Here is a 17514-nt window from a genome sequence, read left to right on the forward strand (position 1 = left end):
GGTAAGTGTCCATGAAATCTTCACAATTTATGTTCGGAGACTGCAGTAAAGACAGGCGTTAAGACATTATAAAAGTGTTAATTTTGGGGAACTAATAAATGTCCATGAAATCTTCACAATTTATGTTCTTCTGCTGTGGCTTCAGCCGGTCCCTCCGTTTGGGGTCCCTGACTTCCCACAACAGTGATGGATACCCTATTTACCCTGATGTTAATTTCATGCCTGTACCAAAATATCTCACGTAATCCATAAATATATATACCTACTACGTAACCACAAAAATGAAAAGCAAATTGCATACTAGAAGCTCCTAAAGAGGCAATTGGTCATTAATGAAAGCACTAGATAAAGCACTTTGTTTGCATAGGCATAACTGAGTATCTGCTGATTGTTCAAGACCTTTAGAGTTGATCTTATTAGATTCTGTCATTCCCCTGCTTAAGGTTTTTTCCATTCTGGTTTTATTCTAAAAGTAACTTAGTATACAGCTAAATTCTCAAGATGGGATGAACCGTATCCTCTTTGCTCACCTTTTCAATCTCGTTTTCCTACCACTCTTTCCCCTGGCTCACTAGGTTCCAGACATGTTGCCCTTCTTTCATGTATGTGGAAGTGCTAGACTTTCACCTAAGTCAGGGTCATTGCACAGGCTCCTCCCTGACTGGAAGGCATTTCAGTTTACTTTTTCCCTGGATGGCTTCTGTTCATCTTTTAGGCCTGTTTAAATGTTACACCCTTAGACATCTCTAAACTCACTTGTGCCCCCTTTGTAATTCTCTCCTAGTAACTTTTCTTCATTGCTTTTCATGTAACTGTAATTGTGTATTTGCGCTTCAGTTGTTCAGTGGTTGCCCCTCCCATTACAATACGACCTCTACCAGATGTGACGACATAATGGATTTTTTCATGACTGAAGCTCGGGAACAGGAAAATGAGTTAAAATCCAATAAAGTGAGAGAAGGCAGAAGAGGCAAATTGAGAAAATTAAAGATACCTTTCAAAGAACTGCAGTCTCACAACCTTTTGGGGGAGGCAAACTGCTTTATTACATCTAAATGGTCCCAGATGATAAGATTGTAAAATAATAAGTCTTTTCTTCATGAGTGATCAAGAAACCCTAGAATGTGCAGAAGTTGAAGCTCTCATACATTGCTGGTGGGAATACAAAATGGTGTAGCCACTTTGGAAAAGTTTGGTAGTTTCTCAAAAAGCTAAACAGCACAACTCAGTAATTCCACTCCTAGGTATCTAAGAGAAATGAAAACATTTGCACACAAAAGTCGTACATGAAAGAGTATAGCTGCATTCATAATAGCAAAAACAAAAAAATCCCTAAATGTCTACCAAATAAATAAAATGTGGTATATCCATACAAAGGAATATTGTTCAACTATAAAAAGGAATGAAGTATACGCTATACTGTGGATGAGCCCTGAAGACATGCTAAATGAAAGAGCCAGACAAAAGGCCTAAGTGATTAATTCATTTATATGAACTGTGCATGATAGGGACATTTAGACAGAAAGCAGATTAGTGGTTGCCTAGTGCTGGGGAAGTAGATGTGAGGGTGAGCACTAATAGGCATAGGGTTTTTGGGGGGGATAAAATGTTCTAAATTTAAACTGTGGTGATAGTTGCACAATTCTGAATATACAGGTTGAGCATTCCTAATCTGAAAAATTTGAAATCCAAAGTGCTCCTAAATCTGAAACTTTTTGAGCACCAACATGACACTCAAGGGAAATGCTCACTACAGCATTTCAGATTTTTGGATGAGGAATGTTCAACTGGTAATGCAAATATCTCCAAATCTGAAATTCAAAACACTTCTGGTCCCAAGCATTTCGGATCAGGGATACTCAACCTGTCTTAAAGTCATTGACTTGCACACTCCAAATGGGTGAACTTTTTATGTGAATTGTATCTCAGTAAAAATGTTTAAAAAGATGGTCAGGTGTGGTGGCTCAAGCCTGTAATCCTAGCACTATGGGAGGCCAAGGTGGGCACAGATCACCTGGGGTCAGGAGTTCAAGACCAGCCTGGCCAACATGGTGAAACCCTGTCTCTACTAAAAATACAAAAATTAGCCAGGCATGGTGGCAGGCATCTGTAATCCCAGCTATTCGGGAGGCTGAGGCAGGGGAATCGCTTGAACTCGGGAGGTGGAAGTTGCAGTGAGCTGAGATTGTGCCATCGCACTCCAGCCTGTGGGACAAGAGCAAGACTTTGTCTCAAAAAAACCAAAAGTAAAACAAAACAAATTTACAGATGACTCTTGTTACCTATGGTCAAGTCCTTGGAGCCAATGAATTAGTGAATGCTGAACCACTGCTTCCAGGAAAAATACAGAGGTTCCTGGGAACCTCTCATCACTGATTTCCATCCATCAATCAATATGTAACATTGTTTTTATGTTGTTTCTGTTTAAAGACATATTTTATATTAATATATTAAAATTGAATGGCCAATAGCACTATGATTCATGCCTGAATAAAGCTATCTGGAACACATATTTTTTCTGGAAGCTCTTCCTATACTCAGAATACCAGATAGCACTTTATTACTAAGCTTGGGGGTCATTTTAAACAGTAAAACCACCAACAAAAAGCACAAAAATGTGAAATATGTGGCACTAAATACTGTTAAAAGGACACTCATTTGTAGCGAGAGTTGAAACAATGGTGTCACCTTGTTCGACCTCAGCTGGGAACATGTAGATTGGGCACTCAAATATTTGGATGCTCTGTGCATACTGTGAATGACTATGGAAGTGCTGTATTACGGGGTTACAAATGCATTTTAGCGAACAGGTGAATTCAAAAAAGGAATCTGTGAAACATGAGGATAAAGTATATAAAAACCATTTCTACCAAATTTTCTTTTTTTTTTAAAGTTCTGAATTTCAAGGTCTAAACTTCAACCTCTTCATACAGCTGGATAGATAAAATACAGTATTTGAGATATATGCTTCAGGACTGGGTAAAAGGAAAAGTCTGTTTTAGAGACCTTAATCCTTAGTTTTATTCCTTCAGTATTTCTACATAACCATGTTTCAGGCTGATTCCTGAGTCAAGGGACAGTTCAAAGGTTAAAGTGTTGTTTACATTTCATCAGCAAAAGTCTATTTTGAATTTTTGATCACAAATGCAGGACCTATCCTCCCCAGAAAGAGTCCTCTGCCACAACAGGGTTTAATTAAAAGGCACTTTAATTTTCAAATAAGAGAAATACTTACATCTGATATGTAAATATAGTTATATCTGAACTCTCTATGTAAGTATATTATCTGGAATAAGTTGCTCATATCTGGAATCTGTACTCTTACTTCCCATGTATTTGTAGATGTTTTCATATACTAGCTACTCTGCCAATTTTAACGTCTAAAGTTTTGCAGTATTTGCTTTCAAAATTTTATTAATTTTAATTTTAGAATGGCTTTCAAGCCTCAACTCCTCTTAAAACAGACATCAGTTCTTGCTCATAGTTCCTTGTAAGAGGCTTTTGCCAAATTCAGAAATTTAGAGATAATTTAACTCTGTTAGGTTATAAGTAACACAATTTTGGCAGGGGGAGCAGTCATAAGTATCAAATGACTATTACACATCGTGTTTGTGAATATGAATAAGCCTAATCAAATGTCTGATTTTGGCTACAAAACTGTACTTTTTGGATCAGTATTTATACCCCTTTATTGGTAGTCAGCAGTTTTGTTTCTTTAAAAAGATGTTCTTTGATTGGTGAAAAACAATTGGAATTGGCTGATTAACTTGACTTCCCAATTAAAACAGTGGGGTTTTGGTAGACACTCTTATTCATCAGCTTGAGAACTTGGAAGCACTAAGATACCGTGGCTCTTCAGCCTCTTTGATCTCTCATAATAACTTGAATACAATAGACTTTTTAGGCCTCTCTTCACTTAAAAAAAAAAAACAAAACTCAATGCCAGATATTCATTCAACTAGCTCTTCCTGCCTAGAAACCAGTCCAATTAGTTCTCTGTGCTAATGGCAGAAGTTTTGAAGTTTCATTCTTCAGTCCCACTATTGTTTTGTATGTGGTGGCAACTCTTCTCTTGCTGTTTTTTCCACTGTCTGTAACTGGCTTATTCTTCCTCTTGTTCTGAACTAGTAATAACCAGTGGGGATTGGTGGCACATTTAACCAGGGCCTTGTACTATCAAAAAGATGGTCCTCTCCATTGCTATAGGTGATCAAAAGTAGAAGTCTGCCAGGATTTCTTATATTATTTTGATTAGCCAAATTACTTAGGGCTTGTATTTGTTATCTTGCTGGCTTTAAAAATATATTTCTTAATTTTAAGAATTACATAACACAAACCACTAGTAAAGATCTCTATTAAAAATAAATACTTTATAGGCCAGGCTCGGTGGCTCATGCCTGTAATCCCAGCACTTTGGGAGCCCAGGTGGGAGGATCACCTGAGGTCGGGAGTTCAAGACCAGCCTGATCAACATGGAGAAACCCTGTCTCTACTAAAAATACAAAATTAGCTGGGCGTGGTGGCGCATGCCTGTAATCCCAGCTACTTCCGAGGCTAAGGCAGAAGAATCGCTTGAACCCAGGAGGCAGAGGTTGCGGCGAGCTGAGATCATGCCATTGCACTCCAGCCTGGGCAACAAGAACAAAACTCCGTCTCAATAAATAAATAAATAAATACATACATACATACACACTTTATAAACATTCTCTGATAGAGCTGCCTTTATAGATTTCCAACTATCCTTCATTTAAAAAATTTAATTCAAAATCAACAGTTAGCAAAGTTTCTAGATTATTGAGAATTTATCCTGAGGTAAAGCCGACAGAATACAGTATCAGACCAATTTGATACATCTTATGAAGAAGTCACTTTGAACCAGACAGAAGGTTAAGTAAAGAAAATTAATTAATATAAAAATTCTATATCATTAAGAGATATTCCTTAAATAACATACCAATGAAAATGTGTTCATAAATGAAAAAACTTTGAAAAATAAAATCAGACAAATATAAAGCACTATTACCAACAATAAGATGTTATAAGTTTTAAATATTACAGCCATTTTTATATTTTTGCTTAAAAAAGGGCTTATATTAAAAAAATGCACTGAAAAACATCATTTTTACACATGAAAGAACAAACCAGAAGAATTCCAAATTCAGATAGATTTTTGAAACTTTTTATTTATATTTTGGTCTTACAAATGATCACTTTTAAATGGACTTTTCTGTAAGAATGTAAAACTCAAAAATTTGCCAAGTATGTATCTGATCCACACAAATCCTTAGGAAGGTTTTCTGTGTAGTCTTCATTAACGCAAATCTTTGTGAATGTTTCACCCTTACTGTAGGATCTTGAATATGTTTTACAATAACGAAGCTACAAAGTTTTTAATGCAGTGCATTCATTATAAACTATAAATAACATTTGTATTAAAAAGAAAGCTGCATAATACAAAAATAGGAGAGACTCTGAGGAGCAGGCAATCTGTTGAGGCTCAGTATATCTTATTTGCTTTGTAGTCTGCTGTCATTTCTTTCAAAGAGCACACAGCACATGAGGCATAGTAATCATCTGTCTTGTTAACCTCTCTAATTTAAAAATCTGTTGTTCGTAAAACTGGACCAATTATCACAAACTATCATTTGCATAATTAACCACAAGTCTGTTACAAAGCATTTTGTTAGTGGTATCAACAAATGCAGGAGGATGGAAATTTATAAAAAATGGGTTTTGTTAAGCTTGCCAACTCCTTAGATATCATGGACTATACTGCCATTTCACGATTTAATTAGATGTTTAATGCCTCAAGTAAAAGACTGATCAATGGAAGCAAGCAAAACTAAATTATTTTGTAGGAGCTGTAATATTTCATTTGATAAGGTAACAAAAGGATAGGACAAAATTTAAGCAAGATTTATATGCGTTCCAACTTTTCACTCAGGAATTCTTCTACACTGTCTGTGTTCCATTTGAGAATGCTTAGTTCTTCAGCAATGTTCCCATTGTCATCCAAAAGCTTTAATATAGGGTCTGAACCACGGACATACTACAAAAAAGAGGGACATCATAATTACTTTCTGTTCAGAAAGAGCCTTCTCAGCCTCAACTAAGACAAAGCAATTCAATTCAGTTTAAATTAAGTAATTAAAAAAAAGCTTTTAGATATGACAATAAACAAGTCTTAAAGGAAATCTTTAAGGAGAAGAGTTTTACAGGATTTCGGAAAAAAAGGAGAATTTAAAAAATCATTAATTCATTCATTCATTCATAAGAAAGGGTCTTGCTCTGTCGCCCAGGCTGCAGTGTAGTGGCACAATCTCAGCTCACTGCAACCTCCGGAGACCTCTTGATTTCAAGCGATCCTCCCACCTCAGCCTCCCTAGGACTACAGGCACGTGAAATTATTTTACTTTGAAAGAGAAAAATATATATTAGTAGCAAGACAGTTTATTTGGGATTTGAGCTTATTATTGAAACTAACAAATATATAATGCCCACATGATACTCTCAAATGAATTTAAAACTGGATGGAGACATACAAGTTCAAAATAATTGAGAAAATGATGGTATAAGAGCAATGTTTTAAAGTAGGCTGTGCATATAAATTTTCAGACACAGAAGCAATCACACACTGGATCATACATTTTCCTTGGCGTAACAAATCTAATGATTTTAGTTGTAATCAGTTTAGAATTAGGCTGGGTTCTCGAAACTTCATATCTATTAGTTGTGTCCGGTATTTCTCCAGAGAGCTCTGAGAAATTCTAATTCTGGGTAAATATGACAACAGCCATTCATTAAGAGATCAAATAATTCAATTTTAAATTAAGTAGCATTGGATAACTAAAAATGTAGTTATGTAGTTCAGCAGTGATGACAGAGTTCTTACAACTTCTTTCCAGAAATATGCTTCAGTTTATCTAGGGTATTCTGGGGTTGTGAACTCCAAAGATGGAGACTAGCTCTGATGTGATTATTAACACTTGGTATATTCCCAACCCACTTGTGGAGTTTAGAAAAACAGGCCATCCAGGCTAATGAATCAATATAACATTACTACTTAAACATTTTGGTCAGGTTTTTTTTTTTCTGAGACGGAGTTTCGCTCTTTGCCCACGCTGGAGTGCAATGGCGCCATCTCGGCTCACTGCCACCTCTGCCTCCTGGGTTCAAGCAATTCTCCTGCCTCTGCCTCCCAAGTAGCTGGGATTACAGGCCCCTGCCACCACAACCAGCTAATTTTTGTATTTTTAGTAGAGATGGGGTTTCACCACGTTGGCCAGCTTGGCCTCAAACTCCTGACCTCAGGTTATCTGCCCACCTCGGCCTCCCAAAGTGCTGGGATTACATAGGTGTGAGCCACTGCACCCAGCTTGTCAGGTTACTTCTTAAGTTAAAGATGTTTTTTTCTTTTTTGCTTGGATTTGAGATCCCAATATTAAAAAACTGATGCCGGGCGCGGTGGCTCATGCCTGTAATCCCAGCCCTTTGGGAGGCCGAGCCGGGTGGATCCCAAGGTCAGGAGATCGAGACCATCCTGGCTAACACAGTGAAACCCCGTCTCTACTAAAAATACAAAAAAGGAGCCGGGCGTGGTGGCGGGTGTCTGTAGTCCCAGCTGCTTGGGAGGCTGAGGCAGGAGAATGGCGTGAACCCAGGAGGTGGAGCTTGCAGTGAGCGGAGATCATGCCACTGCATTCCAGCTTGGGTGACAGAGCGAGACTCCGTCTCAAAAAACAAACAAACAAACAAACAAAAAACTTACTATAATCCCAAAAGGAAATAAGAAATTAGATAGAATATAGTTTTAAAAATCCTCAACAAAATATTAGCAGTCAAATCCAGCAATGTGTATAAGGAATTATATGCCACTATCAGTTGCAAAACACTTATCTGATAAAGAACTTGTATTCAAAATATACAAAGAACTCTAAAGTTCAGCTTACCAAAAGGCAAAAAACAAAAAACCTCAAGTAAAAAGTAGGCAAAAAAACACAGACAGACAAACAGGACCACTCAAACTTAAAAACTTCAGTGCATCAAATGAAACAACGAACAGAATGAAAAGACAACCCAGAGAAGGGGAGAAAATATTTGCAAATTATATATATCTGATAAAGGTTTAATATCCAGAATAGATGGAACCTCCACAACTTAACAACAACCACCAAAACCCAATTATAAAATGGGCAAAGGACTTGAATAAACAATGTTCCAAAGAAGATAAACAAATGGTCAACAAAATGTTCGACACCATTTATTTTAAGAAAAATGCAAATCAAAGCCACAATGAGATAGTACGTCATACCTATGAGGATGGCTACTATCAAAAAGCAGAAAATAACAAGTGTTGACAAGGACACAGAGATATTGGAACACCTGTGCCCTGTTGGTGGGATTGTAAAATGGTGAAGTCATTATAGAAAACAGTATAGAGGTTCCTCAAAAAATTAAAAACAGAATTACCATATGATCCTGCAATTCCGCTTCTTGGAATATAGACTCAAAAGAACTAATGGCCTTGAAGAGGTATCTGCACACCCAAATGTCATAAAAGCATTATTTACAATAGCCAAGGGATGGAAGCAACTCAAATGTCCACTGATGGATGCATGGATAAAGAAAATGTGAGCTGGGCATAGTGGCTCACGACTGTAAATCCCTGTTCTTTGGGAGGCTGAGGCAGGAGGATTGCTTGAGCCCAGGAATACAAGACCAGCTTAGGCAACATAGCAAGACCCCATCTCTATAAAAAATAAAAAAAATTTAGCTGGTCATGTTGGTGTGTACCTGTGGTCCCAGCATCTTGGGAGGCTGAGGTGGTAGGATCGCTTGAGCCTCAGAGGGTGAGGGAGCAGTGAGCTGTGATCACATCACTGTCCTCCAGCCTGGGGGACAGAATAAGACCTTGTCCAAAAAAAAAAACTGTGTATGTATGTGTTTGTGTGCGTGTGTGTAGTGGAATACTATACATTCTTAAAAAGGAAGGAAATCCTGTCACATAGTACAACATGGATGAACCTTGATCCACATAAATCAGTCATAAAAGGACAAATACTCCACTCATAGTAAGTATCTGAAGTAGTCAAAACTATAGAAGCAGAGAACAGGTAGTTGTCAACGGCTGGCAGGAGGGCGGGGGTGTTGGTGGGCACAGAAAGATTAAGTGTTTAATGGGTGTACAGTTTCAGTTTCACAAGATGAAAAAGTTATAGAGACCTCTTACACAACAATATGAAAATACTTAATACTGGACTGTAGTATACTTAAAAATGGTTAAGACTGTACATGTAATATTTTTTACCACAATTTAAAAAAAGAGAGCAAAAGATCTGAACAGACATCTCATCAAAGACACACAGATGGCAATAAACACATGAAAAGATATGCAAATCATGTATCATTAGGGCACTGCAAATTAAAACAACAATAAAATACTACCACATACTTATTAGAACAACTAAAATCCAAAACAGTGACAAAACCTAAAGCTGGTGAGGATGTGGACCTCTTAATCACTGCTAGGGCAAATGTAACATGATGTCATCACTTTGGAAGACAGTTTTGCAGTTTCTTACAAAGTTAAACAATCTTAACTGTATGATCCAGCAATTGCACTCATAGTTACTTACCTCAATGAGCTGAAAACTTCTGTGTACACAGAAATTACACAAAAATATTTATATTAGCTTTACTCAAAATTGCCCAGAATTGGAAGCAACCAAGATGTCATTCCACAGGTGAATGGCAAAACTGGTATAACAGAGTAATATTCAGTAATAAGAAGCCAATCTGAAAAGGCTACATATTGTATGGTTCCAAATATGTAACAATCTGGAAAAGGCAAAATTATAGAGATAATAAAAAAAATCAGTGGTGGCCAGACGCAGTGGCTCACACCTGTAATATTACCCAGCACTTTGGAAGGCTGAGGCGGGTGATTCGCTTGAGGTCAGGAGTTTGAGACCAGCCTGGCCAACATGGCAAAACTCCATCTCTCCTAAAAATACAAAAAAATTAGCTGGGCATGGAGGCATGCTCCTGTAATAAAGCTACTCAGGAGGCTGAGACATGAGAATTGCTTGAACCCAGGAGGTGGAGGTTGCAGTGAACCAAGATGGTGCCACTGCACTCCAGCCTAGGCGACAGAGCAAGACTCCGTCTCAAAAAAAAAAAAAAAAAAAAAAAAAAAGAAAGAAAATCAGCGGTTGCCAGAGGGTGGGGAAGAGGGAGAGGGAGAGAAATGACCTGAAAGTGTGAAGGATTGGAGATTTCTTAGGGCGGTGAAACTATTCTGTATGATACTGTAATGGTAGATATGTAATATTATGCATTTGGCAAAACTCCTATAATCACATAACGCAAAGAATGAATGCTAATGTGAACTATTAAACTTAATTAATATATCAATATTGATTCATCAATTGTAACAAATGTACTATACCAATGCAAGATGTTATAACGGGAAAAATGAGGGTGGGGGTGGGGGCCAGGGAGTGTATGGGAATACTCTTTCCTTTGCGTCCAAATTTTCATAAACCTAAAACTGCTCTAAAAAATAAAGTCTATTAAAAAAATTATTTTTCAGTGAAAGTAAAAATTTAAATTGATACATAATATCTGTACATGTTTATGGGGAAAATCATTTATTCAAATATCTACTTTAATTATAAAATAAAGAAATTAAGGCTGGAAAAAAGAGATTTCCATTACAATCACCTTACCTTGATTTGTAGTCCTCTGAACAATTTGGGTTTATCACTCCTAACGAAAGCTTATAAAAAAAGAAAAAGATTCAATAGTTCACTTCCAAATCCAAGCTAGCTAAAAAGATTAATATAAAAGTGGAAATAAACTTAACAAATCAAGCATTATATCCTATATGAAAAAAACGAAGAAAATTTAAACATCTATGGATAAATGGAGAGACATACCATATTCTCCAATATTTGAAGACATTAATTGTTTCAAATTAATAGAAATCCCAAATTCCAATAGGATTTTAAGGCTTGACAAAAATGATAGCTCAATTTTAAGAGTAAATGTGTAAGAATAGTCAGGGCAGTTTTTAAAAAGTAAGATATGGAAAGAGAATTTGTTCCACTGTTTATTAACACACTATGTGATACAGATACCGTAACAGAGAAAAGAATAGAATAGGAAATTAAAAGAGATAAAAATGTCTGTGAGAATTTTTTAATGTGCTAAAGCTATCAAATCAGAGAGAGGGAAAGGGGAAGGGGAGAGGGAAAAAGAGATATATGTTTGCCTGGCGGTGTGCATGGGTTATTCGATAAATACTTCTGAGAAAACTGCCAAACTGTTTAGAAAAAAATAATCTCAGAACTAATAATCAGTCACGATAACTGCTAAAAAGGAGAGGTTAAAAATACTACCAAAGCCTACAGCACAGAGAAAAATATGGAATATAAAATTCTACTCCTAAGTATGACCCAAAAGGAAATGTTTTATAGATATGCCTATGTAAAAATGGAAACATCAAGACAGCAAAACACCACCATAAGCAAATTAAAAAATGACAAACTGAAGAAAATTATCTCAAATATATAAAAGGGCTCTTACAAATAATTAAGAAAAAACACTATGTATAGCAATATGTACAAATATACAAATGGTCAATAAACATTTGAAATAAATGTTCAACTTCACATATAATCGAAGAAATGCCCAAACAATGAGGTACTCACATTCAGAATTACAAAGATTAAAAAGAATACTAAAGGGTAGAGAGGGAACAGGGAGATGGATTTTGCTGGGAATGAGCTATGGGAGGAATATTATGGGTACATCCTTCCTGAAGGATACTCAGCAAAATCAACCACGAGTCTTAAAATGTACATAGTTTGTAAACCTGCAAGTACACTTCTGGGACTTTCTTTATTCTGAGGAAATAACTTATAAAAAGTCTTGCTAACCAAGTCTGAAAATTTGGAAATAATTTAAATGTGTAAAATGATATTGGTCAAATAAATTAATATGAACCACATAATCATTAAAAAAATTATGATCTATATTTAGTGACAAAGAAAACTTATATGTGTAAAAAGCAAGGATTTTCCCTGTTTCTTTTTCTTCAATTTGTTTCCTATTGTTGTTTTAAAAAGGTGAATATTTTCATGTGCAAATGAAAAAGCCCTAAACAAATCTTAAAATATATACAGTGGTTCAAAAAACATTTACTGTTATTATTTTAATAAAGGCCTATACGTGGGGCATTTATTTTTATTTTTATTTTTTTTGAGATGGAGTCTGGCTCTGTCGCCCAGGCTAGAGTGCAGTGGCCGGATCTCAGCTCACTGCAAGCTCCGCCTCCCGGGTTTACGCCATTCTCCTGCCTCAGCCTCCCGAGTAGCTGGGACTACAGGCGCCCGCCACCTCGCCCGGCTAGTTTTTTGTATTTTTTAGTAGAGACAGGGTTTCACCGCGTTAGCCAGGATGGTCTCGATCTCCTGACCTCGTGATCCGCCCGTCTCAGCCTACCAAAGTGCTGGGATTACAGGCTTGAGCCACCGCGCCCGGCCACGTGGGGCATTTATTCGGGAAAGTTTTAAATGAATGTTTTCCCGTTTTGGATGCTATCAATCTATAATTTGCCAATTTTCAATAATGATCATGCCTAATTAATTCAAATTAAAAGGTGTGTAATACATTTTCCTTTGTTTCTTTTTTTTTTTTTGAGACGGGGTCTCACTTGGCTGAGCGAGGGGTCAGGCTTGGTCTTGCCCAGGCTGGAGTGCAGTGGCGTGATCTCGGCTCACTGCAACCTCTGCTTCCTGGGTTCAAGCGATTCTCCTGCCTGAGCCTCCTGAGTAGCTGGGACTACAGACGCGGGCCACCACGCCTGGCTAATTTTTTGTGTTTTTAGTAGAGACAGGGTTTCACCATGTTAGCCAGGATGGTCTCGATCTCCTGACCTTGTGATCCGCCTGCCTTGGCCTCCCAAAGTGCTGGGATTATAGGCGTGAGCCACTGCGCCCGGCCTGTAATACATTTTTCTAAAATAAAAGCAATTGTTTCATTTAGATACTTGATCATTCTTAATACCAGTTATTGATCATTTGCATAATTCTCATCTTAGATTTTATAGTGACACACATACTTTTGAGTTTTTACTTTAGAATTAGATAGCAATAGTGCTATCAGTTTGCTTCATTATGAGAGTCTTCACATATTTGACTCAAATATCTCACCTAATACTCCTCTACAAAATTTATTTCAAAATAAAACCAATTATGCTATTCTGGCTTATTAAAATATCGTTTTCTATTAACTTTATCCTTTAGGATTTTTCCAGTATTCCACAAACTCCTGAATCCCCAAACAAAAATGATCTTGTTATTTTTATTGCCTTTTATGCTGTTCTGTTCCTCTGGCAAATGCTATTTGCATGTCTGTGCAAAATACTGTGTAACACGCAGTAACTGTGTCTACATGCCTTCTCTACTACATAAGAAACCTGTAAAAGGACTATTCTTACATATGTTGTTTTGGATCCATAACAGAGCTTAGCATACTTAATAGTTCACTTATTAAAATGATTTAACAGACTGCAATAAGTGAACAAATTTAAAAGGAATACTAAGATGAGTCACTAATTACTATTTTCATCAGTTCTTTCCTTTTCTCTCTGCTAAACACAGATCCATAGCTTCCTAATTTTGAAAGAGAGGATCTGTTAAATACCTTGTAGCAGCAAATCACATTTTACAGGCAGTAAATAAATCTTTTAACAAATATTTGAGTACTCATTATATACACATGGCATTCGATAAGCTACAGGAGAATATAAGGAAACTGAGTTCTTTAATGTCAATACATCTACAGTCTGCTTAAACAGATCTGCAACAAATAAAAAGAGGTGATCATAAAAACAATGTCGTTAATTTAACAATTGACAATAAGTACTCTAAGTTCAGAGAAAGGAGATCTTAGTATGTTAGAGTCATAAGTAAACAAGAAACAAAATAAGAACTGAGAATTTATGTTCACTTGAACATAAAACAGTCCTTCTTTTGACATAATTCTAAAGGATTCAAAAGAATTTTATCTCTTACTACTTCAAATTACTCCTAAAATTTGATATTTCTTAATAGTCACAATAGCCCCAAAGTCAACTTCAAACGTTTTAGTGAAGAAAGTAAACTGAAAAAGTATGATAAAAATGTATGCTAAGAAAGGCAACTGTGCTGGTGGATCTTCAGCCAGTCAGGAAAAACTACAATTCCTCAAGTTCAATGATTTTGGCCTCCATTTTATTACTAAACCTACCACTGTATTTAATTTCTCAATGTAAACATACATCATGGCACAGTTATGAATGAGAAAAAACCCTCTAGATGTTTTACAAATTATAAGCAAAATAAGGATGGTGAATTTTAAAATTGTATAAAAAGATTGGTATTTGAATACATAATATTATTTGTTGTATTCTTGACTTGATCATATTGTAATCACATGTCATGTGCTCTATAGCTGCATGAGTCATTAAATATGCAAATAGCAAATAAAGTCCAGAAAAGAAATAATGGAGCTTAAGGCAACCTTAAAGATACTTTTTTTTTCCTTTAAAAGATTCTGGAGGAGGGCAGCTGGAATATTTTACTAATAACTTTCAGTATACAAGAAAAAATACCACCATCATTTACCATCTGGGTTCAGTGAACTCTGTTTATTTTTGTATTTTTAAATGATTTTATGAATAATTTTACAGAAGAATAAAGGGATAGTGAAAAACAAATCTATTCGAAATTTTAATAAGAATTAACCACATAAATTCAAACATTTATTCCGTATTTTCCTGATTTTGAAGGTAAATATAACCAAAATGAGCATTATGCTTTCAAGGCAACTAACTGCTCATTGACAATCATGCATGAAATTAGAGCACAGCCACGCTGTAAATATTGATTTCAGATTCCAAATACATTTCTAATAGGCTCTAACTTATTTTTACTCTGGCTCTTTTTTTTTGTTTGTTTGTTTTTTTGAGGTATAGTTTTGCTCTTGTTGCCCAGGCTGGAATGCAACTGGACGATCTTGGCTCACCGCAACCTCCGCCTCCGCGTTCAGGCAATTCTCCGGCCTCAGCCTCCCGAGTAGTTGGGATTACAGGCATGCACCACAACGCCCAGCTAATTTTTTTTTGTATTTTTAGAAAAGACGAGGATTCTCCATGTTGGTGAGGCTGGTCTCGAATTCCCAACCTCAGGTGAGTCACCCGCCTCGGCCTTCCAAAGTGCTGGGATTACAGCCGTAAGCCACCGAGGCGGGCAGATCACCCGAGGTCAAGAGTTAGAGACCAGCCTGGTCAACATGGTGAAACCCTGTCTCAATACAAAAATTAGCCAGGCATGGGCTGGGCGCGGTGGCTCACGCCTGTAATCCCAGCACTGTGAGAGGCCGAGGTAGGCGGATCACCAGGTCAGGAGATCCAGACCATCCTGGCTAACACGGTGAAACCCTGTATCTACTAAAAATACAAAAAAATAGCTGGCCTGGTGGCAGGCGCCCGTAGTCCCGGCTACTCTGGAGGCTGAGGCAGAAGAATGGCGTGAACCTGGCAGGCGGAGCTTGCAGTGTGAGCCAAAGTCGCGCCACTGCGCTCCAGCCTGGGCTACAGTGTGACTCCGTCTAAAAAAAATAAATAAAAAAAATACAAAAATAAAAATAAATAAAAATTAGCCAGGCATGGTGGTGCATGCCTGTAGTTCCAGCTACTTGGGAGCCTGAGGTAGGAGGACTGTTTGAACCTGGGAGGCAGAGGTTGCAGTGAGCCGAGATCCCGTCACCGCACTCTAACCTGGACAACAGAGCGAGACTCCGTCTCAAAGAAACAAAACAAAACAAAACTATTATTTCCTTTCTGACCTTGGTAATATATTGTTTATTCACTCACTCTTGATTTTTGAGAAAATTCATTCAGGATATTGTCAAATGAGGTTTCAGAATCTGAGCTTCTGCTCATATGGAACAATTTTATTATCATTAGAGTCTAGAATAGGACTTTCTAATAGAACTTTCTGAGATAATGGAAATATTCTTCATCTGTTCTTTTTGGTATGGTGGTTACTGAGCATCTGAAATGTAGTTAGTGCATCTACAGAACTGGATGTTTAATTTTATATAATTTAAAAAAATTGGGCCGGGACGGTGGCTCATGTCTATAATCCCAGCACTTTGGGAGGCCGAGGTGGGCAGATAACCTGAGGTCGGGAGTTCGAGACCAGCCTGACCCCATGGAGAAACCCCGTCTCTACTAAAACTACAAAAAATTAGCTGGGTGTGGTGGTGCATGCCTGTAATCCCAGCTACTCGGAAGGCTGAGGTAGGAAAATTGCCTGAACCTGGGAGGTGGAGGTTGTGGTGAGTCAAGATCACACCCACACCATTGCACTCCAGCCTGAACAACAGGAGTGAAACTCCGTCTCAAAAAAAAAAAAAAAAAAAAAAGAAAATATTTAAAACAGCCATGTTTGGCTACTTGGTCACTCCAGGTCTAAAGTGTTATTTTATCTCTTTGCATTCATTTTCTGATTCATTTAATCATTAGAGGCGTTTCTGTCAATTTTCTTCTCTGCCATTATGGGCAGAAAGCAAAAAAATTTCAAATTCTCAAATATGTTCAATGAAAGCTTAAAAAAAAAAAAGACTACAGAAATGGTGTCATACTATGTGGGTCACACAATAAAATCAAAGAATGATTCCCCGCTAATGTTTTTTTTTTTTGCTGTTGTTGTTTAGTAGAGATGGGGCTTCACCATGCTGGTCAGGCTGGTCTCAAATGCCTGACCTCGTGATCCGCCTGCCTTGGCCTCCCAAAGTGGTGGGATTACAGGCGTTGAGTCACCTGGCCCAGCCACCAATTTGGAGATTTCCAAAGAAAATCCAATCACCCTAATTTCCAGAAAATGTTCCTATGTCAATTTAATTATTTGTCACTAATAAAGGCAATTTTGTAAATAACACTCAAAGTGATCAAATAAACAGAAGTAATTTAAAAACAGATTAAATGTTTCAGCTTTTCCCTTAGGATTGTTAGCAAGCAACCCATTCATGCTGCCCCCTAGAAGAGCTAGGTTTTGCTATATACACTGCTCAGAATGTCAAGGGACTCTCATAATTCAGAGGCTCTTTAGAGCTAACTTTAAGGAGTATTAAAAGGGATTATTTTTTAAAAAAAGTATTAAGGAGTATTAAAAAAAAAAAACCCCAAAACCCAAACCCACATCTGTCCTCCTCCTTGTTCTATAAAGAGGGTATATGTGGAAATGGGGAGATAATAAGGAAGTATATGTTCTGAGGTTAAAGAAAAATGTTTGAATTATGTTATTTTCAAAATCACAAACCCGTGAAAATATAAATGAAAAAAGAGACAAAATATACTCGGACAAAATATAATCCTGTTGATTAGCCAGAAATATAGTCATGTTGAAACAGGATTATATTTTGAGATGAAATATCCTGTTGATTAGAGTAAGTACATTCGAATCA

General features: G+C 37.0%; 1 protein-coding gene across 2 annotated transcripts in view; it reads right to left on the reverse strand.

The window, feature by feature from the left end:
• Window positions 1-5163: 5163 nt before the first annotated feature.
• The window catches only part of SELENOF (selenoprotein F), a 50893-nt gene continuing 38542 nt past the window's right edge, over window positions 5164-17514 (reverse strand). For both annotated transcript variants that reach the window (XR_002524419.1, XM_003892151.4), the window contains exons 4-5: window positions 10728-10777; window positions 5164-6049 (exon numbers count right to left, since the gene is read on the reverse strand). Coding sequence is in view for 1 of the 2 variants with exons in the window: in XM_003892151.4 (XP_003892200.2) it covers window positions 5918-6049; window positions 10728-10777 (182 nt within the window). In the remaining variant the exon portion in view is untranslated. The remainder of the gene's footprint in view (window positions 6050-10727; window positions 10778-17514) is intronic.

This window comes from Papio anubis, chromosome 1, assembly GCF_008728515.1.
Source record: "Papio anubis isolate 15944 chromosome 1, Panubis1.0, whole genome shotgun sequence".
Taxonomy (NCBI): Eukaryota; Metazoa; Chordata; class Mammalia; order Primates; family Cercopithecidae; genus Papio; species Papio anubis.